Source organism: Ammodytes marinus, assembly GCF_949987685.1.
Source record: "Ammodytes marinus genome assembly, chromosome: 21".
Lineage (NCBI taxonomy): Eukaryota > Metazoa > Chordata > Actinopteri > Uranoscopiformes > Ammodytidae > Ammodytes > Ammodytes marinus.
Genome location: NC_137225.1, coordinates 22057654 through 22083207, shown reverse-complemented (window position 1 = coordinate 22083207; position 25554 = coordinate 22057654). Strand labels below are relative to the sequence as shown.

General features: G+C 40.0%; 1 protein-coding gene across 1 annotated transcript in view; it reads left to right on the top strand.

Annotated features, from left to right (window-relative positions):
• The window catches only part of LOC307268120 (cadherin-12-like), a gene marked incomplete at its 3' end in the record, with an annotated part of 71112 nt that overhangs the window by 24867 nt on the left and 20691 nt on the right, over positions 1 to 25554 (top strand). Inside the window, exons 3-6 of the mRNA XM_080050643.1 lie at positions 134 to 253; positions 3316 to 3483; positions 7359 to 7546; positions 22956 to 23209. Coding sequence (XP_079906769.1) covers positions 134 to 253; positions 3316 to 3483; positions 7359 to 7546; positions 22956 to 23209 — 730 coding nt within the window. The remainder of the gene's footprint in view (positions 1 to 133; positions 254 to 3315; positions 3484 to 7358; positions 7547 to 22955; positions 23210 to 25554) is intronic.

Here is a 25554-nt window from a genome sequence, read left to right as displayed (position 1 = left end):
GAAAACAAATTGAGTCAAAGTCAATACGTCTCTCTTTTTCTCTCTCTCTCTCTCTCTCTCTCTCTCTCTCTCCGCCTCTCTTTCTATCTCTCTCTCTCTCTCTCTCTCTCCACCTCCTGCTCTTTCCCCACAGGGACGTATGTGACGCAAGTGACAGCCACGGATGCAGATGACCCCACCTACGGAAACAGTGCCAGAGTGGTATACAGCATCATTCACGGGCAGCCATACTTCTCTGTCGACCCTAAAACAGGTAAAGTACCTTCCTCCCCACAGCTGATTTATGTGACCAAATAGTGAAATGGCGATTCAGTCCATGGGAAGCTCATAAACATATTTATGTTTGTACTTTAGATTATGCGAAAAATAAGTGTCAAGAAGTGTCAGAAAAATAAGCACCTCCATTTTCATGTGTACCTGGCGATTTTTCCGGCGAGGCAGTGAAATAGGGTTATCCAGGCCATTAGTTTTCTGAATGATATGTATGATTGAGGGTTTTTCGAAACAGCGTGCGTGATAAAGTGTGGACCAGAGCAGAGGCATATATAATACGAATAAAACTGGTTCCAGAATTGACCCCTGGGCCATGCCACCAATCATCACCATGCTCTCCTGTCTAAAGAGAGTGAATTATTTATTTGACAGGTATGAAATAAAGGGACTCTGTATCAAAAAACTGAATTTCTATCAAACAGCCCCTAATATCCAACATTTATTATGGTCAGAAAGTATTGGAATGGAAGGTAAACATTCGGGAGATATGGTTTGCAGACAGCCTGATAAAAACATTGTCAGTTTTTATACGCCGGTTCTAAATTCGGTAGTTTCTTGCTTGCCGGGGTAGAGAAATGCCATAACTTTTTGCAACACATCAAAATGTCGAGGCAAACCCACAAACTTGACAGATTCAGCATCAGGAAGCAAAATATGATCTCAGAAAGCCACCAGGGACTTTCTGAATCTTGGCTGCAAACGATACTGACAGAAGTAAATGTTCTGGGAAATGTTTAAGTTATGGTGAGACACTGCAGTTGAATAGGGGAACGTTTTTGAACTTATAAATATCATCATGAAACTTTGCCCAACTGATTAAATACTGTACATTAAAACAATTAGTTTCTGTATTATAATTGTATCCAAAATGTTTAGCATAAATATGCAAATATGGTAATATATGACTAATAATGCATACATTTGCATATCGTTAACAAACTAACAATCTAGATGATGGATGGAGCCAGAGTTCAAATCTGTATTTCATTTTTTACAACATAGGGTCCAAAGCTTTTTTCAGAACATTTCTTGGATACATAAATCAGACAAATCATTCCATAATATCCTTCAGAATAGTGCTAACAATTATCAAGGAATGATAAGTTGATGTAAGTGCTTTAGAAGTTGATATGTCAGAGTTTTGGGAAAAATAACTAATGTTGAGATAATGTCAGTGTACAGATGGTTGAATAGGAGAAATGTACAGAAGCAAACAGACAGGGTTTAGTAAAATGAACACATACATGTACATTTTGGACCTTGTATTCATACTAGCATGCATGGATGAAGACAAGTTATGGAAGCAAAATAGCCAAACATCTAAAAACAGACCAGTACTGTACAAAACAATGTTGTTTCCTGCAGTGTCTTGTCTTAGGCTAAAGCAGTGCCCTTTGGAAGCAAAACATAAACAACACAGCACAGCATAGGCTTGCTATTGCTATTAACTTATTTCCACATTGTTTGTACCTGCAGTGTTAGGCGGATGGTGTCATAGGAGGGGGAATTGCAGTAAAAAAAAAAAGGTTGTAGTGTGGCAGCAGGGGTAGTGAGCGACTCTAAATGGGAAATACCTTTTGTATTCAGACAGTGTTTTGCCTTAGCGGGTTAGCTGCTTGCTGGCTTGCTATCTGGGACAGTTCAAAGCCTATGGAAATTGGTTCATACACATCACGCGGTGCAGATATGCAGCGGAATCTGTCGCTGATTGTGCCTGTCATCCGCTCCGGCTTTACTGTGCAGCATACTGTGAAAAAGACGAACGAATCAAACTGTTAAAGTAAATGTTTGGCCTGCTGGCTCCGCGTCTATCTACAAACGTGCATCCACGAGAGAGGGAAACAAGGTGATTAAGTTGGGAGGTAGAATGAGTATATCTCCAATGCATGTCACAGAATTATCCCTCTAACAGACTGTTTTACTTCAAAACAACAATGACAGAACCTTCAAAAAATAATTTACACATGCAACGGGCGTCTGGATAAAAAAAAAACCCTTTACATCTCCTGTCATGTAATAGAATATGAGGAGGATTGAAAGTGAGCAGCCACACCATATTGTGCTGCCCGCTTGCCTTTTAGCAAGGCAACCTCCCACTGACCCATAGCCATTAATCTAGCATTATACAAACGCTCTCTGATCTCAGGGTCTCTGATCGTCAAGTGAATCATTATGTGGCTTCGCTGAGAGTCACGTAGTGAATGTCAAGTGTTTCTCTAGTTTGTGAAATGACCTCTATTTTCAGTAAGCTGCTTAGGTGGAAATATGTTTATGCATTGTAGAGTTAAATCGTGCATTTTGCGTCACAACATAATTCCAGGAAATGTGTTATGTTGACCACCTTATCCCCTCTGATGTTTTTTTCGGAAATGTATCTATCTATCTATCTATCTATCTATCTATCTATCTATCTATCTATCTATCTATCTATCTATCTATCTATCTATCTATCTATCTATCTATCTATCTATCTATCTATCTATCTATCTATCTATCTATCTATCTATCTATCTATCTATCTATCTATCTATCTATCAATGGGGCTGTATTGGCATGGAAAAAAACTGAAGTTAACTGTGTCTGTCTACTGTGTGTTAGTAAATGTGTATATGGTCTGTGAACTGTCAAAATTGATTTGCCCTTTGGGATGAATAAAGTGTGAGGTTGAGCTAAAAATAAAAGTGACAGAGCCATATGAAAACCAAAACAAAAGTGATTGAGCAATATAAAACCAAAATATAATAAAACATGTACAGACACGGGAATTCAACATATATCTATCTATCTATCTATCTATCTATCTATCTATCTATCTATCTATCTATCTATCTATCTATCTATCTATCTATCTATCTATCTATCTATCTATCTATCTATCTATCTATCTATCTATCTATCTATCTATCTATCTATCTATCTATCTACCCACCCACCCATCAATCCATCCATCCATTTGCACTGCTCTATATATTCTCCTCTTCCTCTGTTCCTAACCCCCCTTTTATGATGTGTACTTTCCATCCATCTTGCCGTACACTCCAGGGGTTATAAAGACAGCCTTGCCCAATATGGATCGAGAGGTGAAGGAGCAGTACCAGGTTTTAATCCAGGCCAAGGACATGGGAGGCCAACTGGGGGGTCTGGCCGGCACCACCACCATTAACATCACCCTCAGCGACGTCAATGACAACCCACCCAGATTCTCCAAAAGTGAGTATACCATATAGGATGAGCATTTTTTTTTATACTTACATTTGTATTTGTTTGAAAGAAAATTGACAAAAACTAACAGAACAATACAGCCAGGCACAGTTAATAATACTAATAAATCCATTATTCCATCTTGGTAAGTACATATCTTTTTTGCCAACTACGCAGAAAGGGTAGTATGTACAATTATTGGATTTCTTTAATGATCTCTAGACATTTTTTTTTTATATAGAAAAAAGGCCTACCTGTACCAATTTACGAGTAATGTCTTTTTTTTTTGCTGCCAATGTCATTTTTTTTAAGGAGGTATCTATCGTTCCTGTTATTCCTTCTGGTAAATCACCCAAACACAGTGACACACAGGATAGTGACACACAGGGACCTTTAAATATAATGACCGTGCAACAACAATTATCATGCAGGTGACCGTAGGCATGGTTAAAACATTTGTTTTTTTCTTAAATAGCAAAATAAACGCTGTGCAATTACAACAGGGCACGGACTATTTATCATGCCTGTACTCTTTGTAATTGGTTTTCATTATTTGTCATTATGCGCTGTCGTAAACAGACCTGTTTATTTTATCCTGATTGCATCTGCAGCAACGGGCCTGGTGTTATTTTGCTCATGCGGGCCATCGTCCTATATTTAGATCTGATGTACTGAGGATTAAGACCATGTATTTAAACACTGTATTTTTATCGGGTCTTTTTTTTTTTTTTATAAGCCGATAAACCAGATTAATTTGATTGTGGCGTTCAGCAGGTCAAAAAAGCCAAGCTTGAATAAAAATGTTTTCATTGCTGTAAACACATAGATCTATGAGCACTTATCTACATAAGCTAAGCATGAATATTGAAAAGTGTAGGAAAATGAATTGTTAGTCCAAAAACAGCAATGCGTATGATAGGAAAGCCAAAATGCTGTCCTGCATAGAAACAGCTAGGTATGTCTTTTTAGGTATTTTTTGCGGCGACACTAAAATGCTCTCCTCTGAATGTTAATACAGGCAGTCAGTCGGTCAAGCTCCTTTGGCTGTGAGGGGGGGAAAATATGATATTTCCATAATGCTGTCACAGCACAGAGGGTTCGGGCCAAAATATGGTGCCTCCTCTGCCCCTGCCCCAAAATCCTGTCTTTGTCTATTTCTCTTTTCAAATCTATGGTAAGCTTACAGGTAAAACTATATATGTGGTGGCCATGTTGAAGAAATACAATCAAATGACTCAGTTGTGTTTTATAATATCGCTGCATGGATCCATCCCACATACAGTATGCATCCTTTTTTCCCCACTCCATAGTGGTTAAGGATTAGGTATATGTAAACCGCCAATCCCCCTGGATGAAGCTTTGAATGGCACTACATGTGGTCATAATTGGAAAGCATGCAAAGGTCATGACTAATACTGTTATGTATACCTTCACGTGGCATTGCTGCTGTATACTCACAGCTTGTTAGCTATAACCGACAGTTCCTTACAATAGCTGTGTTTTTTACCACTCTTAACCCTTTAATGTCCTTACTAGGAAAACACAGCAGGAAACATTTTTATCTTCATCTTTTATCAATGTGTATTGACTTTTTAAAATTCCCGAAAATATCAACAGGCAATGGATGTATTATGGGTTTTTGTTGTTTTTTAAATGTGTTTTGATGTTTTTCATTTGTATTGATTTTTATCAGTTTTGTGTTTGTTATTTTTTTTTTTTTTTTTTTCTTCAGTTTATTTAGTTTTTCGTTTTTGTTGAGAATTCATCTTCTTATTTTTTTTTTACCAAATGTTTCAATATAACCCAATCATATGTTGGAGAGAACATTACAGTGTTATGAAACAAACTCTATTTTGGCACTGAATAACAGTCATAGAGCAAAAGGATGTTAAGGATGATTAAAATCACTTTCAAATGAATGCATTTTCCTGGAAGTACTTGATTATTTATTGAAAACATAGCACCAGAATTCATCAATTTTCCCTTGGCCCTATCCCTGAATCAACACTGAGAATAAATGGTAAGATCCACAGTGAAACTATTGAATAACAAGCGAGAGGGAGTGCATACATCACTGCAGTGCCAGTATCTCAGAGTGTTGCCCAACCTACAGTATTGATTTAGATTGATGCAACGTTTTTCAGAAGCCTTAGCAGGTACGTGTATATTTTGGTTTTGTTTCAGTACATTTATTTCGGTCTTCCTCCAACAACAAAAAGAAAAAAAAAATCCCTGCCAAGAAGCATCCATTTTCACCCTTCTAGTGTCTAGAGCGGTGACACTCGGGCATATCGTTGACATTTATGTTCAAGTTTGTGCTATGCCATTGTGTGTGTCAAGTAGCGCTATCCTCAGTGTGAAAGACCGGTGGTAAGCACAGCACTGGAAGAGAAGGGAAAGGTGAAAATATCGGCTTTATTTATCCAAAGTATTCTCAACATTTAAGACAGGGAACAAAAAAAAAAAGTTATAACCGCATATGAACTCAACATAATTGCTCCAGAGCCTATGCATAAATCAGCAGAACAGATATTAGTTAAAGCTACATAGTGAAAGTAAGTGGCTCCAATTAAATTCATATCAACGTCATTCATGACACACAGGTTCATAGCAATAAAAAAAGGGTCAGGGTTAGGGTCAAAGTTCAAACACCCCTATGGCTGCGGCAGAATGACCCAGTCATAGAGGTGACTTTTTTACCCAACCCCATTTACTTAGGCTTGCGCAAGTTCAAGTATGGGTTCATTTGTCATATAGGGTCTAATTTCTTTTTTAATTACAGGTAATGATGTCGACTTGTAGAATCTCATTCAGACAAGACAAAGAGTCCCCGGAATAAATGCCATGAAAAAGGAAAACCAGCTCAGGATCATGTTATAAATAATAAGATTTACCCCCAAAACAAGAAAAAAAAATGTGTTACTGAATCCCCCATGGGATATATCTATGATAATAATAATGAATGGATATAGCGCTTTATTTCTATGTATAGGAACTCAAAGCGCTTTACAGGGTTCCAGGTTCCTTTCATTCACACAGTCATGCCAGTGTGATGACCTGGTGTCAACACTAGATTCATAATGCAAAAGTAAAGTTCTCATTTCTTTGGCACAAGCCGATGCCATTGTTCAAAGATCTAGCTGTGTCTCAGAGAGTGGAGAGGTAGGCACGGTTAAAAATGTATGTACGCCTATTGTCATGTGTAAGTGGTTAATCGATCAATCCACTGTTTGTTTGTAGATGTTCCTCCCAGTCCAGTACCTCCGCATTGTATACGCTTTGTGTTTGTTGACGTTACAGTTCGAAAGCAACGGCCAATTACAAGGTGCTGAGCGGCCTTGATGTCCAAACATGTCAGAATTGAATAATGCCCATGCCGATAGCAACAGGGGCTTCAGACTTCATACAGAGCATATCAGCGGTTTGCCTTGTGTGAGATGAAAAACCATATAAAAGACAGGAGATGTAAAGAGATCTGTTGATTTGTTTATCCATCTGATGTCAAGTGATGATAATAGATAAATATTCTCCATCATGAGGGGCTGGGGGGGGGGGGTGTATAGGGTAGGGGGTGGGGTGTGATAGGATGAGAAGTACCTGTGTTACATGTGGATGAAGGATTGGGAATTATTGTACAATTTTCTTTTTGTTGAATGCTTTTTTGCTTTGGGATAACGCTTTGATTTCTAATGTGTAATGTGGGCTTGACACCATATCCAGATAGTATACTGTATGACCTTAACACCAAGGTTTGTTATGTTGATGTGTGCATGTTTGGAAGATATTGTATGTGAATTCTTATATTAGATGCATACAATTAAATTAAAATTGTTATTAAAACAATTTGGTTTCTGATGTTTGTTTGTTTGTTTGTTTGTTGACAGGTTTCTTTCACCTTAAAGTCCCAGAATCCTCTGCGGTAGGGTCTGCGGTGGGCAGAATCAAAGCGCACGATTTGGACATCGGGAGGAATGCGGAGGTGGAGTACACCATTGTGCCGGGAGACGGGGGCGCCATGTTTGACATCACCACCAACGAACACAACCAGGAGGGGATCATCATCCTCAGACGGGTATGGGATCTAAGAAACAATGAGAAAATGTTAAAGCTGTACTATGTATGCATAGCCTTCCCAAGACGCTTGCAGGCGGGGGTGGTTTTTTCCCATAGGTATGCCATTCTTTACAATGATTTAACCTAATGGATTGTATTTATACACTCTTTAAAACACTATGGAAATCCCAGGATGCCTCATATGAAAGATAATAAGCTTCCCAGTGCCACTACAGTATTGCAATCATGTGACTGCTGTTGTTTGAGCTAGGTCGAAAAATACCTCAGCAGACTATTTTTAAATGTATGTATTTCCAACAATCAACAAAAATCTAACATCATTGGACATAAAAATGGAGGGAGCGACTTTCAAATATTAATATTGTGATAGATAAAAAAAATATATAATGCATGATAAAATAAACGCTAATACTCATTTCAAAATATGTAGGGGCTGCAACTGTTATCTTTAGATTCCATATCATGTGTGTATAATCTCTAACAAGTAGTCTCCTTGCTGCCCATGTACCTTAAGCACAGCTCCTAGCGATCGAATAGCTCCCCTCCGTGCACCCCGTGCTATTTTAAGGCATTCCCTCAGCATGCCAGGGCTCATTTACCATTCCATATGTTCTTTTTTTTTACTAAGTGGATTAATACATCCAGCGTGTGGCGGCCCTCGGCGAGAGGTCTTGCTCTTTGGCTGCACTTTCTTTGAACCACGGAAGCGAAAACCTATATCTCATTTAATACCAACTTTGACCACATGGAGTGGTTAGTAAGGGGGCTATATGATATCACTCCTCACAAAACAGCAGCAAAGGCAGTGGCAGTGAAATAATATTAGAGAGAATGTATTACTCCTAAAGCCTTCGAGATCTACTTTCTCATTTTCAAGGGGGGGGGTGGGGGGGGGGACTCGCGACTGCCAGAGGTGAAGGAGAAAAAAGGACATAGACTAAATTTAGAATAAGAAATATAGCAAGACCCAGCCGGTGCCTTGAGTACTTATCTGCTAAATAGCTCGGCTAAAATAAGACGTATTATTACGCAATCAATTATTAACTTTAGCCTATATATGAAGACATTAAAAAAAAGCTCTGCTCCTTCAAGGCTCAGTTCATCCATATGTTTTAAAGAATAGTATGACCTATTGTAATTTAGAGATAGATAGATAGATAGATAGATAGATAGATAGATAGATAGATAGATAGATAGATAGATAGATAGATAGATAGATAGATAGATAGATAGATAGATAGATAGATAGATAGATAGATGGATGATGAATGGCTAAACAATTCCATCAATAAACCATACTATTTTAAAACTTGTATAATAGAACATTAAGTACCAGCTTCACAGCTGCTCTGTAGAAAAACCCATCAGTGAATTTCTCCATCAATCTTAAAGTTCTTGTTCTCATAATGTATTCATGTATTCATGTTGTTTTCTCTTATTAAGTAAAGAAATATGCCCATTAAAAGTCTCCCACTCTCTGTTGTAATGCGCTCCTTGGGGTTGTGACTGTGTGGATGACATGGCACATCAATCAATCCCAAACACACTCAATAGAAATCATATCTTTCTACCCACAAGGCTTTGACTGTTGAGAGACGGAGCGTAATATTATTTCTCTTTTGGGCCTTTAGAAGCGTTCAGCTCGGTGACAGTGGCCGGGCGATATGCATTTATGGATGTGGCGTGAGCTAGAGGATGAAAGAGGCTCAGGATGGTGTTCATTAAGGTTTCAGGAGCCTTCTCTGTTAGTTTAAAGGATAGTTCTAAAACGGTCTCCTAGCGTCAATGCGACAGAAAGGGAATTAAGGCGAGACACTGCAGGCAAAAAGCCTTGTTTTTCTTCAAACACTGGTCAAATGTGAGATTTTTTGTTTTATTATTGTTTCATACTAGTATAAATAAAAGGTACAACATGGACATGCAGGTGTTCTTTTGAATACACCCTGACTGTTTGCATCTGTTTCTTCTTTAAAATAATCTTTAACAGACATTAGCTCAACATTCATTTGTATCAATAGTTTGAAATAGTAATCTCAACCTTTAAAAGCACTTACATCAACTCAACTTTCCATAAATACGTTTTTAAAGAGACGCACATGTACGCAAAATGTGTTATATATTGACACATTTGCATATGTATTCACACCTTTCTGAAAGAATGCCAATAAAAAACCTCAAAGTATTTAAAGTTTTCATGACGATATCTACCGGTAAGTTAAACATTTGACCCTATTCACCTGCATTGTCTCGCCTTAATACAAAATATTTGCATTAATGCAATCATCATTTGACTGATTCCTTGCCCCTTGTTGCTCCACATCCACCAACAAGTAGAGAGATTTTCTTTTGTTTGTTTGTTTGTAGCATGTCAATATGTCACAGCATCACACATTGCAGGCTCGGCCACGTCAGTAAACGAGAGCCGTTTTCAACCGTTTACTAACTGTTGCCTCTCGCTGCCATTTGGAACAGAACTGCTCATGCTTCCACGCTCATGCTGCCAGCCTGGCATCAAAACACATCATGTCAGTATCACTTGAACTGCTGTGGTTGCCCATGTTTGGATCAGTGTATGTGAATGCACCATGTAACAGTTGAAAACAATATGACATAATTGTGTTGTAAGGTCACACACACATATGACAGAGGCGCACACACATGAAGTGAATTGCATAATCTCACACAAACGTTGACAGATGTAAGCTCTCGAACAGAAATACTGTATACTGTATGACGCACGCACGCACACACGCACGCACGCACGCACACACAGAGAAGGCCTTTGATTCCTTCAAATGTGTGTGCTGCGTTTTCCTCCTGGGAGAATGCAGTAGACCCCCTGTGGCGAGTTTAAATGCCATTTGTTCTCAGTGCCATTGAAGATCAATAGAATAAGAGAAAACTGCAGAGCACTTTTAAGTTTGCGTTTATGCAACAGCCACAACATGTCTCGGATAAGGAAAACAATTTGAATGTCAGAAAAGTTTTTTGCAAGCAAATTCTCTCATGCACGGATGAGATGGATTCCTTTTCTGGAATGAGTTTGTTTACAAATCTCCCAAAATGCAGTTTGGGTTTTGTGTACATATTTTCACCTGAGATTTGTGCCATGATTTCCAAAAGACATACAATACTTTGACGCACAGCAATAATTATTTAGCAACAATAGAAATTGCTTTTTTGATTTGTATTCACTTTGCATTACAGATGATATCTGTTGTCATAAGACATGTAATACCCTATGACATCCGTCAAATAAAAAAGCTAAAATAAAATCAATTGTATCTTCACATATTTTGGTATTGTTTCACCATAACGGATACAATATAATTCCCCACCTAACCTCAAACTTTTTGATATAAAACCTTCAGAATTCCTCCAAAAGTGTGTAGGACTCAAATTCAAACCCCGGAGTTATAAAAAAAAAGTGTGCTTCTCATTAAACCCTTCCTTTTCCTGCAAATACCCCTTGTTACTCACTTGTAAGGAGTGCTAAGAGATCTCTTTGTCACCTGTCTCACTTTGGGGGATATAACTGCATATATTTCCTGTGATTGCGCAGCCAATTCTATCAGCTCTCTCTTGTGCCTTTCGGGGGTGTTGCTGATGCAAGTGTCTAAAATGTACTGTGGGGGGAATGCAAATCTGCGTTTGTTTTTCAGATATATCAAACTGAGTTTTTTTTTTTTTTTCGCTCGGTAACTGCTCCATTTTTAGAACATGCCCCTGCACACCAGCTACACAAAAGGTGTGCCATCCTTTGATCCAACCAAAAAATATGCAGCGGAGTGAGTAATTGATTCCCCGTGCTTGGTGTAAAAAAGGCTCACTCAGTATTCCCGGTGCAATGTGTGGGAACATAATGCAAGCCTCTGTGTGTGTAATGCATTGACGTACATGCACACATATAGGGCCTATACTGTACAGTATGTAGTAGACATGTGTTTGAATGATGCCCATGGATCATGGCTATATATCATGTTATATTGACCTTCTTCATTGACACTAATGGGATAACAGAATGAGACGGGAAAGCAATTATGATGTAAATGAAGACAGCTCTTTGTGTACATCGTTTTTTAAATGGCTGGAGAGAGGATGTATCTTTCATCCTATTGTTTCCATTGTGTTTGATAGGCTGCCATGTGACAATGAGGCAGCCGGAGAGATGCATTCCCTTGTTGATGGGGGAAGGGGGTGGGGATCATTCTGAGAGTCTTTTAAAGGTGGAGTCAGCGATTCTGGAGAAACCTTGTATTTTTCACTAATCACTTTTTGTCAATATCAGTGAATATCTTCTCATGATCGGTTACCTGCATGTACTGTATGTATAATGTGTGCCGGTGAAAAACACCTAGTCTCAATACACAGCCTAGGCTCTGTAAACTGGTGTATAAACACATGATATAAACAAAGAGGGGTCACCGTAGCCGGCAACATTCCCGTTTACAGAGCCCAGGCTGTGTATTAACAATTCTGAATCTTTTTTTTTCAGCGCATACACAGTACAGCTTTGGGGATCGTGAGGAGATATTCACGGATTTTGACAATGAGCTTCCTCAAGAATCACACTGACTCGACCTGACCAATCCCCCCCCTCAGTATAATGTACTAAACAGTGTGTGCCTCTGCTATCGTGTGAAGGACTATGATATTGGCATGCCATTGACGGAGAAAGAAAGAAAGAGAGGAGAGAAAGAATGAGCCGTGCCTTTGGAAAGGTGTGGGTAAGAAGTGTGTATATGCAGTATAGCTGGAGATGATGAGGCCTTTATGAGTTGTTCCCACTGTGTTCCCAGAATACTGACCCGCCCACACACTTGTCTTATTTCAGATTGGTAGAATGTATCCCGGGAGACAGGTGTGCAAATGTGTGCAGACAATAGCACTCTTTTTCTCTCTACCGCTCTACCTCTGTCTTTCTCTTTTGACGTCCCCTCCCTCGCAAAGCACAGACGTTGAGAGACACACATAAAGCCACATTGTACACACATTGAGCACATTCTGGCAGACCCCAAATTAGAGAGTGGGGAAGGTTGGTTATGATAAGAGGATCAGGCTGAGTAATGGGTTCGAAGCGTGTTTTTTTTCCCGGTGTGCCGATGCAGGGGGAGAGGCACACAGGCACACACACAGGCGACCAGGGGATATTTGCACATCCCATCTGCAAAAACACGGGATTATAGAAGACAATAGATAAATCCACCGATGAATTCCCAGGTAAACATACGGACACACAAAAAAAAAATCTGTGTGTGTGCGCTGAACGACTGTAAATGCACACTGAAAAGCCCCCATTCAAACATTTCTATATAGAGAGAGAGTGTATGGGGAGCAATAGCACTCTAGTAACACATTGTGAGCGTCGACACAATGATAACCTTGGGTTATGTTGGGGGAAAATAAAATCTCTTTATGTCAGATTAAATGTTGTTTGTCCATTTGCATGTTTATTTACCTCCTCCTGGGAGAAGGGAAAGGATGGCAGATACGCGTAATTGAAAATGTTTGTTGTTCTCAGCCCTAGAGGAGCAGGCATTGTTTAATGACAAGCATGTGTGTGGCATACGATTTTCCCTGACTCGCATCCAGGGAATCCAAATTTTCAATACAAGACTATCTCCTCACTCACTGTACCAGACGCAATGATGCCCTCGGTGGCCACAGTGCATTTTGCAGCAGACCTCTTGGCACTGCCACCAATTTCCATTGGCACCAGAGTGGCAAAGTGGTTCAAAAGAACATTGTAGAGACGTGCAGGTGACTTGTGTATTACAAAAACTGCTGCATGTAGCCCTCAATCAAAGGATAGATGCAGTATTTAGTGATAGAACAGTTGATAATGACCATAGAAAATAACTGTGAAATAAAGTTTTTAAAGAAAGGTTATGAGTACTTGCTCACTAAAGTCAATTGGTTGCTTGGTTTTTGGGGATGTAGCTCAGGTGATATGATGTTTTGCTGATGATGTTGCTTAATTGATTTTGAGCCATGGGATGTGGATCTGTAGCCTGGCCTTACCAGACCATTGTACTTATTTTCATTTGTACAGAAGGTCTGGAATCGCTCAATTGACAAAACTTTAACTCACTTGAAGGCAGGTGTCTGTTGAAGTTTAAAACTATTGGATTTGCCCAGTGCCACTCTGCATCTGCCAACCAATCGCATACCGTTTGGTCGTGACACATGTCATGCGCCGGCTCCTGAGCCACTCCTTCTGTTCGCTGATTGGACTGGCAGAAATCTGGCTAGAGAAAACCCACTAATATACCGCAGACCTAGACTGACTACTGAAGGGAAATTCAAATTGAGCGGAAGTATGTTGCCGGGCAGTGCCAGGCTAGTGGATCTGTAGGTAGATAGAGCAGGTTAATTCATGTCAGTGTTGGTGGTTCGATGGTTCGATCCTGTCCACATTATTCTTGAGCAAGTAACTTAACCCCAATTACTCCCTTAGGCCAGGTCTGTGTAATGAGAGTCACGTTGTAAAGCACTGTGTCCACCTAAGGTTGAAAAGTGCTCTCTACATGCAATCCATTTACCAGGGTTTGTGTTTTATAGAAGTTATTTTTGGGTGTTGCTAGGTGATTGCTAGTTGTTAAGGTATGAGCCCATGCCACATGGATAACTTTATTGTTGCCATCCCAATATGGGGCTTTTAGATGTGAAGATATATCCTTCAGGAAATATTTGTTTATTGTTCATGTAAAATAAGTAGAGTTGTGTAAATTCAACAGTGAATACATATAAGGGGGAAATAATAAATGGAGAATAGCGAATGACTAAACAAGGGAGACATTTCTGTCACACTCAGAAACGATGTATAAGTGGTTTAATACCATGCACAAGGACAGTTATGTACTGGTTTGAAGGGCTGAAGAACAATAGTAGGATATTGTTTTTTTTTATTTTTATGAATAAAGATAAATATGTCGGTACACTGACATTTGTAGCACACTGATAGAAGAACAGTTTGATCTTTTGGTCGGTAATTTACAAGTTATTTATTTCTGCAAACTGATTTGTTTCAAGTTTTTAATCAGGTTACACCAACAGTGGCCAATGATACATCCATCTTGCCTTACGTTTTAAAGAGAAAAAAGTTGATACACATTACCATACAAACAAAGCCACTATAATTGCCTGGATTCTAAACCAATCCAACCCCCTTTAGACTTCCCTAAAGTCAATACAATTGGTAGTATTGAGGTGAGAAGCCTTTTTCCATCCTCCTCGCTGACATCAATTAAGGAGTTAATTTGACTAAAGCCAGACAGTGACTGCAGTCTAATTTCTCCCTCAGAAAATGTCATTACTGGGCTGTTTGAACAGTAAATCATTTCAGAGAATTGGAAGCAGTCACTGTCTTTCAGTCCTGATGAGATACTACCAGGGCTGGAGAAAAAAGTAACGGTCAAATGACTAAAGTAATGAACAAAGTGCTAACTTGACTGAGGGCCAGAAAACAATGAGGAATGTTGGTTTGAATACTAAAGAACACAAGGGACGGTGGTCTTACACGGTTTAAATGAGGACAAGCCGATGCTTTTAGCAATGACGAAATGTCCTTACCTTGTAAAAAAATTCTCCAGACTTCAACATAATCTCCATATTGCCATTAGGCGTTTGCAATATATTATAGCTTGAAAAAACGATAGCATTGGTATTGATAGAGAATGGCTATATCCAGTGGTATGTAGTATGATACCAACCCAGCCTTGCTCACACAGACAGGGGTTGAAACTAATCTATTGATTATGGGCGCTGAGTGTTCCAGTGGGAGGTGGAATGAGTTATTTAAGGCCAAGGTGTGAAAGAAGTCGAGAGAAAAGAAACAATACCTCTGAACAACAGGAGATCCGGGTGTCCAACAGAGAGAAGGATAACACCTCACCACGCAACCAAGCAGGGGGGGGCAATATGTCCAAGTCTTTTCTGTGCATGTCTGGTTATGTATGCGAATGTGCTACGTGTGAAAAAACGAGTACAAAGAGATGGGAATAAAAAAGAGAGAAGAAAAGGTATCGACAAAAGAGGCAGCAGAGGTGGTGTTTGGAGTCGATGAAGTGCCATCTCTCTGGAGGCCCCCGGGGGCAGCGTGGGAGTAATAGATTAAACTAGCATCTCGGGGCTCATCCCGCGGCTAACCCCCGTCCTATTAAGAGTGGCAGTGTGCGTCTTTTGCAGTCACTCCACTATACACTCCACTTCACTGCTGTTTGTGTGGACGGTGCTTCTTGCTGCTGCTGCTGCTGTGGGCTAGGCTTTTCCCAATGACACTCCACTGCTGTTTGTGAGCACCGGATGGCGGATGGAGATGCTTGGAGGCACCCAAGGACACAAACCGATGTGACTGATGGCAGCACAATAAAGTGAACATCCCCTCCTCCGCACCGCGTTAGGGGAGGCCCCACCGGTATTAGAAAAGGGACATCAAATTGGATCTCTGGGGCATGTAAGCTTTAACTCTGCTGATGATGAGCTCATTGTGCTTTGTGGTCAAGTTGACTGCTGATGACACAATGGTATAGCTAGAGGTTCTTTTTTGCATTTTGTCTGCATGACAGGATCTTGCTGAAAACTGTCTGTCATTGACTGCAGTGACCGTATAAAGAAGTCACTCGTTCACCAGACAGATATTAGGCCCGGCCCGTCAGACCAAATGAGTCATAATTGCTTTGCTCAGAATCTCGGTGGAGTTTTCACCACAAAGCGACTTTGCATGCCATAAATAATGTGTTAAGCTCATTGTGCATTGTGAGGACTATTACGGCTTATACTGCAAACCCCAGCAGGCAAAATCTTTAGCCTTTGGTTGATGTGTGCTGTCATGTGGGATCAGGAGGTTTGGGCCTCTCTCTCTAGAAATAAGCACCCAGACACATGGCCTAATGCAGTTTCAGAGAAATATACTATGTTGGCTCACACAAGTGCAATTAAAAAACCTATGATATGATATTCCAGGCATGTTTGGCTTGTGGCTTTGATTTACTCTCAAAGGGATAATTCATGCGTGCGGTTGTTAATGATTCACAAGTGTTATTGTACATACATTATACTGCGGTTAAATGAATTTTGAAGTCACGCTGCATATCATAGATTAACCAACATTTACTGTGTTTTTCTTCAGCCTATTTATTAATCGTCAGCCCGTTCAGGTAATAGCCGTGCTCAGCACAAACAAATGCCTTCAGCTTGCCAATGCCTTGCTGCGCGGTGATAATGAGCCTTCAAGGGGAAAAGGAAAGATTCACCCTTGGGTGTTGGCAGGAGAATGTCCCTTCCATATTATTAAGCAAGCTTAGCAAAACATTTGAGAAGAATATTGAACTTGGCTATTGTGAACCAAACACACTTAACAAAACTGAGAGCCCATTCAATATGCATACCGTCATGGTTCTGCAGTACCAAAAATAACTGGCACGCTGAAAAAAACAGCTGCAGCTAACACTGGGCATTGTACGAAAGAGTTTTAGGGCAACGGGAGACTTTTTTTTTCTCATTATGCACTGCAAGAAAAATTTCAAAAATATACAATTTTAGATTCATTTTTAGCGCTTGTCGCTTTATTAGACATAATGGAGAGAGAGAGAGTTGAAAAGGGGGCAAAGAGGGGATGACTTGCAGATAACTGACCACGAGCATGATTCGAACTTGGGTCTGCTGCAATGAGGCCTGAGCCTTTAGGGGACGTTCTAACCACAACCCCCCTCCCGAGTTGGACATACCGTATATTGACAGATTTGAACATCCTTCACCAATAACTCACAAATTACTCAAAACACAAACATTATATCTTTGCTATCATCATGAGGCAGACAATGAGCTACAACCTAATGTTTGCCGAAAAGAGCCATCCCCTACACTCAGCGAATAATAATACACTGCACTCTATGTACACTGGGCTGAGAGACAAGAGCGCAGGTACCATCAAATAAGCGCAACACTGAAACCAAACATGTTCCATACCTTTTCATTACAAATAAGGTTATAGCAAATATATGCTTGTGTTTTAATAAAGTTTTTTATCATGAGTTATTGATCCTGGAAGTTCATAATATCTGTCAATATCTCTCCAACTTTACTTCAGTCTCGAAATGTTGAGTATATTCTCCGTTTTTTATTCATTCCGTAGCGTGGAACAGCTGTGGGGGAGGGACCAGAAGCAGATACAGATCTCAGGTTATCTTTCGTCTCGTATTATATATATCGGTATAAAGTATATTCGGCAAGCAAGTCCATTGTTAAATATTCAAACATGAGATCTGACAATGTAAGAACGTATCAATGCGCGTGAAGAGTAATGCTGTATAGCTTTGAGACTGCGATTGCCTTGATTAGTCCCCTGTTATAAATCTTACTAATTCCCTTTGGATCGTTGCATGTTCAATTGGCAAGGAGAAAAAAAAAAGTCCTTCATTCAGTATCACTGCCAGTGCAATGAAGGTGCACATTTACATATCAAAGGGCGCCGCGCCATGCCTAGAATTTCAAGTGTGTTCTGTTGTGATGTTGAAGAGCAGCAGCACTGACATGAGAGGAACTCGGTCTGTCCTCCTTACAAATTCCTCCGTTGATAACACTTCCTTGTTGTGTCCGCGGTAACCCATTAAAAGGTGTACAAGCTGTATAATGAAACTTCGAACTGAAATTGAACATGCATAGGTGTACAATATATGCAACATTGTTTTAAGGATTATATTTGCGTGGAGATGGGGAATACATATTCATACAGAACTAGTTTTTTTGGAGCTCATAAGTAGGTCATCCTTGAGGAAAAGGACGGGAAAAGAACTCAAAATGATCCATGCTCTCAGTGAATGAATGGACGTTTTTCTTTTTTTTCTATTTCCTGGGATATTTCCCCTATGGCCTCCCGATCTGATTTGATTCTCCCCAAGTCAAGCGTTGACACATTAGCACGTCTTCTCATTAACTCTGAGTTTCTCATTACCCCCTCCTGGCCCCCCATTTTATTCCTATTTAACAACAGATATCCCAGACACTTCTTGGACCATTGTGAGCGTCAGACACATTAAAAAAAGGCAGTGAAGCTCTCAACATTACCAGCTTTGCACCCAAAACCGGAATATGTTCAATTATCACTGGGATTTTTCTTGACAGTTATTCCTACGGCCGTCCATGCATTGTTTCAATGGGTGTCGGAAAGGCTGCTCCCTCCTCCGTCTGCTTAGGAAAATGAGCGCCATTTGTTTTTTCTGATGGCATCTATTTTTCTTGATTAACTTAACCTTTACCAGCAAAACTTCTTAATGTGTGCTTTATTTGTCAGATTGACTTATTCCAGTTTTAAAATGAGTTGAACGATGTGATGAATTTGGATGGATTTAAATGGGAAACCCCAATATGTATGATGGTATTCTGTACAGAGCCTCCCCTCCCCTACAACAACCTCTGTTGTCTGTGTTGGATGAACTTAATTATAACAAATGGAAGCAATAATCTGTGTTTGTTGATGACATGATCTTATTAGTTAGCAAATAATAATATCTGGTCAGTGAAGTATTATTCTTCTTCAAGTGCCAGGTGTATATTAAATAACCCTAACATTGTTTTGACCAAATATATAGTAGTGTTTTGTTTTTTGTAATTCTAACTTAGCCTGCCTGCAATTTAGTGTTAAAGCTAGGCTAGGTGTTGCAGCACATATTGACAAGGTTGACACGCTAGCTCTATAAATAGCTTAGTTATTAAAACATCTAATCAAACCCAACACTTTTAACATAACGGAGACCACCTGCACCTAAATAATATTTTTTCACACACCGTAATTTGTCAAATGGAACTCCAGGGCACCAGCTGTGCTCGATGGAAGATATGTGACCCAAGTGCAAAAAAAAAAAAGAAGCATCGCCATCTTCCCATCACACACTCCTCAAGTCTGTCTTTGGTTATCTGAGGATTACATGAAAATTAGACAGTTATTAAGGGGGAGAGATTGGGCCCCCCATTCCTAACTGTGGTGATGCATCGTGTCGAGATGGAAAGCGCCGCCTTGCCTTGTCCCTGGTGAGACTCTCTGGCTAATGAGGCCTGGTGTTCACCTCCTGCTGTCTACCTCGCCTTCCCCCCCTCCCCCTACACCTGTGCACCTGCGTCAGCTGAGCTATGCACACTTGTCTACATGTAATGGTTCAGGCACAATATCGCATAAGCATACAGTGTAACAGGGACTCTTATGAGGTATTACTTAATACGTTTTAGATCATTTACTAGATAACACTATCTAGCGACTCGATTGGCTATCTGTGACACTGCCATTTCCAAAAATGCAGTGTGATTGCATCTTGTTCCTGCTTGTCTTAAAGGAATTCATAGACTTTTGATATATGGAGACCTTCTTTTTTGCACATTTCCATTGCTATTATGAAGATGCACAGCTCCTGCTCGAATGATTGCAGTAAACGCATGAAGAAAATGCAGCTGTTGTGCTGTGCTGTGTTGCGTAGAACCAGACATGTGACCACGGATTCCATATATTCAATACTTTTGTGAAGTTTTATTGTCATTTATGACTTTTTTCCCACTGCGATAAGTATATTCAGTCCCTTCAGATTTGTGATTCCCATAATTCCACAGTCACCATGGCAGCTTTGTAAACCAAAGTAATGATGGCTGTACATTTCATGGTATTTTTTAGGTGTACTTGGGGTAAAATTGTTGAGCGAGATTGTAGGGAACCGGCATATGATTGACACCATAGATAGCAAATAATATGGATGTAGCATCCGGGCTGACCTCAGTTATTCACTAATTGTATCTTATTTTATCCGGTCCTGTCGCGTCAGGGAGTTCGCTCTTTCCTTTGTGTTGTCACTTCTTGAACGAGATTGAAAGGGACAGACTGTGTTTCCTGTTCAAGGATCTTATAGCTGGGCCCAGCCAGTTGCATCTGGCACACTGTAATCAAACCAATCATGGTGGTTGATGGTCAATGATTGCTTTCAGACTGGATTGCCTTCACACAGCTCTCTATCTCTCTCTCTCTCTCTCTCTTTTTTTTTTCTTTTATGGACACCTGCTGTGCTAGCAAGACTGTGAAACCATGGAGATGGAGGGGAGGCAGGGCTTGAAAGCATCTGCTATCTGCTATCACTATGAAATCAGAATTGCACAGCCTTTAGTCATTTCTAGCGCTTGGACTACTAATTAGATATCTAAATAATGTACATACATTTGATTTAGTCAGATGACTGGTCATATTCATTTAGCATCCCCAGTAATTCTGGAGACTGATTGTTGTCAAAATCGCTTTTTGTCATACATCAGTGAATTTCTCCTCATTATCCACCACCCATACGTACTGCGTTTGCGCTTGTGTGTTGAATTGGTATGTAAAAACAGTGTACACAGTGTTTGTAAACACAAAGGGGGCCACTGTAGCTAGAAACATGCCTGTTTACAGAGCCTAAGCTGTGTAATAACACTGGATGTTGTGTTCAGCGTACAAACAGTAAGTGCCGATAGCAGATCATGAGGAGATATTCACTGATTTTGACAACAGGCGTTCTCCAGAATCGCTGACTCCTTTTGACTCTCACCTCTGATAAGCACATTTTGCAGTCATCGTTACCAGCTGTTTTGACTTTGCTCTGGAACAAAATGCCGGAGAGAAGCCCCAGAGTCCTGGGGCCGGGAAGATAGCATTGCCGCCAAAGTGGTTCCATGTTAGTCAATTTGAAATACACAGAAAGGAATTTCTCTCATGTGACTGTGCGCCAGTAGAGCGTGAACGACTTGCGCGCTCGCCCAAGTAGGTTTTGGTCACACATGAGAGGGCAGGAGACGGGCAGAAGTACGAGCACGGGTGTCACTGCTGTCAGATGTTTACACCTCTGCAAGCAGACACACCGATGCAGAATCCTCTCCCCTCTCTTCTCAGCTAATTGACCCTGAGCCGAGATGTCAAAAGGCTTGAGATGGTAGGAAACACATGAAACCCCCGAGCTGTTGTTTGAAGCAGTCTTGTAAAGGGGGTAAAGGGGAGTGTTGTACTGCTGAACCAAGTAAGTGCAGCTTGACTTACTCACACTAAGGGGATGGGACAAGTAACCGGGCCAAGATCCAGGGGCATCGTAGTGTGTGTGTGTGTGTGTGTGTGTTTATTTTGAAGTAATTAGCATTACACATACATTTAAATTAATTTTGTTGAATAAGTCAGTAGAGTGACTGCATTTTGCATCCCAAAAAATTGTGGAGGATCTCTAAGGCCACATTGATCCCCTTATAAAAAGGTGCAGGATGGTTTACTACTATTCTGCACTAGGATTTGTCTCTATATTCAACTCATTTTTGCTACTGCTGCAGCCCTAAGTTGTTCTGTGTGTTTAAAATGAGGTGAAACTCTGCAGAACATACAGTATCATATATTATTTTTTACATTTAAATGTAACAGTTCCCAAAAACCACTATAGATCCGTGTTGTTGGCTCATTGTTCAACAAACTAAAACATGCGGGAGGAAGAGGGCCCACGGAGACTGATATAGGGCCCGGAGTTATTTGTAACACCCCTGCCAAGACCCACTGTGTACCTCCAATGACAATGGTTCCACTGTGCCAATGACTGCCTTTTGTGCTGTCATTTAAACAACAAGAATATGCAAAATCATCACTTGTCATTGTATCTGAGCGTTTTCTTCAGATACAATAAGTGTGATTACTCCTTTAGTTCCGCTTTCTCAGACAGGTGGGAACAATGCGATTTGAATGGGGTTTTGAGTGACAACATAAAGACTGGAACTCAGCCAAAATACTAACATTTGTTGGATATGAGGAGGCTGATGTTGACATCTGAGAGCAGTTACTCATCCTTGAAAAATGCTACTACAACAACAACACTATTGAACCGAGGGGCGAACTTGCTGTCAACACGGATGCTCATATTACGTTACTGCATTTATTCAAGTGCTCTCAGCTCATACAGGTTAAACACTACAGCGAAAGTATGTAGTAAAAGCAGCGCTGCAGACACGTTCCAGAGCATGGCCGCAGCTGTGATTTGAAAATGAAGTTGTAAAAAGTCACTTTAAAAGCTAAAGTTTTTCAAGCCACTGCCAAATCAGTTGAAACAAGTCGATTTAGCCCATCAGCTTCCCGAAATGAGTTCTGTATTTCCCAGTATGGCAGTGGTTACAGACTGGTGTCGCCCCCCCCGACACTGGTCCAGGAGCCCAAGAAGCGCCCAGGAAATGTTTCAGTTGTTGCTACTACTGCTAAGAAACACACTGGACATAGGGTACAGGAGGAGGTATACAATCCATGTGTGATCACTGAAGGCTTTATCTCATGTAGATGCACCGACCAGTGTTGTGTTGTTATCACACAGAACGTACGCAGTATAGCTTTAACGGTACTGTATCCTGTTTTTTGTTTTGTTTTTTTCTAGCCTCTGGACTTTGAAACCAAGAAAGCGTACACCTTTAAAGTGGACGCCACCAATGCCCATCTGGACCCCAGGTTTCAAACCTTTGGGGCGTTCAAAGACACAGCCACGGTGAAGATTAACGTGCTGGATGTGATGGAGCCCCCAGTGTTCAATAAGCCTTCCTACGTGATGGATGTTTACGAGGACACACCCGCGGGCACCATCATCGGAGCGGTGACGGCGCAGGACCTAGATGCCAGCAGCAGTCCAGTCAGGTAAAGTTTTAAAAACTCTTCCATCTCAAACAATGTACCACTTTGCAGGTAAGTTTCTGCACACTATACTGTTGTACTTTCATGAACATAGTCATGGATAATTCTGACTAAAAGAAGACTGAAATGCTCAGACTTATAGTCGACTGAAACTTGACTGGACTAAAAAGAGTATAAACGGGACTAAGACTAATACAAACTAAAATGACAGTTTGACACAAAGACTAGACTAAAACTAAAATTAAAACAGGGCCGCCAAAAACAACACTACTGTCAACCATGACACATGCAAAAATGTTAACCCTTCCAACTTGAGTGTTTCACATCATTTATCAAACTGATCTTAAGGTTTCTGCACATCTCATAACAAATGATACCAGAAAACATCCGCACTGTGTAAGTAGAAACCGCTTTGCTCCATTTAGGCAAAAACGGCCCCATTAGCAAAATGTGTTTTTTGAGTTTACTCGTGACATATTTAGATTATGTTCAGTGGTGAACATGTGTTTATTTATCTCTCTAGCAAACAGTCCAAATTCCCAACGGTAGTGGAGCTTAATTAAGGGGGGCATCGGAATACTTAAAGGGCAGCATTTGGTTGTTTTCTTAAAAATTATACAGTCTAGTTATTTTTTCATTGAAGAATACATATTGCATCCCCTTTCAAATAATTTTAATTAAACAGATCTTGCACTGTTGTTGAATCCATCTTTCTTGCCACATGTTTACTTTGGACTTTCAAAGACACACTGAACTAGAAATAAATAACACTCTCTACAATCAAATAGTTTAACAGTGTCTATCGTAAATTAAGTATGGACTGATTTTTAATCTATAAATTAACCATTGTCTTAGTTCTGTTCTGAAGTACTCAGAGAACTAGATTGTATAACAAAGGTAAGTGTTCGGTGAAACTTTCCTACTAAATTAAAGGCTCTGTAAACTGGTATTTTGCTAGCTATGTTGGGCCCCTTTTGTTTACATATTGTATGCATACAAGTTTACAGAGCCTAGGCTGTGTATTAACACCATATTTTTACAACACATTGTACGGGGCAGGTCGAGGATTGTGAGGAGATATTCACGGATTTTGACACAAAGTGATTTTGACAAGCATTCTCCAGAATTGCTGACTCCACCTTTTAATATAATGCATAGAAGGGGATTGATACTAATACTTATAAAGTGACTGAAGTTGGGCCTAGCATGGATCTCAAAGGCACGTCTTCATCTTGAGAGGATTTCCTATTGAACCGAATGTCTGTGGTTTATTCCCGTGAGGATAACAGAGCTAAAAGGGAGCAGTGCTGTGATACTGCAGCCCAGTGATTGAGGGGTTTTAGAACACTAATCCATTCATCAATGTCTCCAGTCTCCATTCATCAATGTCATCACGGCCTTAATCTCCAGAGTATTGTCGCCTTGACTCATCAGGTTAGGGACTAATCAATCTATATGCAGAACATTTGACATTGTCATGTTAGATTGTGCTGGCGTCATCTCTTTGGCAGTGTTGGATTTTAGTTGGTGACGTTTTTAGAAATCGAGGGGAAATTTCTGTAAATGGAATAGAGACATTATTGTCAGTTGGCCCCAGATTTGTATACCTAAACCTGAAACTGAGCTTTTAGAATATTTCAAATGTGGACTGGTTATTTTTTACGATGCAGATATTATCTAACTTTAGTTTTTACTGTTGAACTCACGTCTTAAATTCACTGAACTACTGGTTCTGCTAATGGACATTTTAATGGAACTCATTTGAACATTTTCAGTTTCCATGACATTATGTCTGTGTCTCACTGCAATATATATTAAATACAAAAATATGTTGCCTTTAACTTTAAGTTAAGGAGAATTATTCTCACTCTTAGCTTTTTCTAACAGAGGCAGACAACTTTGAAACTAATGTAGACCAATTTTAGCTGCTGTAACTAAAATGGCTGCTCTTAAAAATAACAATAATTATTCAGTCACCTCTTCACCAGTCATGCAAGTTGTATTTAGTGGTGTCATACTTTGTATACATACAGTAGTTACAGAGCGCCTGTTTTTTTTAAATGAGAATACTTATTTTACATCACTAGTAGCATCTCATTTCGAACCATGTGAACCCCTTAGTCTGGCATTCAAAATGGAAGAAACAAATGTTCTCGCTAACTAAATAAGTGTGTGTTATTTATACGAAAGTGTTTTCTCAAAATAGTGGCTTACTGTTTCCAAACAGTGAGATGTACAGTAGTCATTATTTTTTTAAATTTTGTGGAAACATCTTGCCAACTTGTTTTGGCCGTACAAACAATGCTTGCACATGAAATATTGAAAACATTGTTCAGTAGCCATGAATA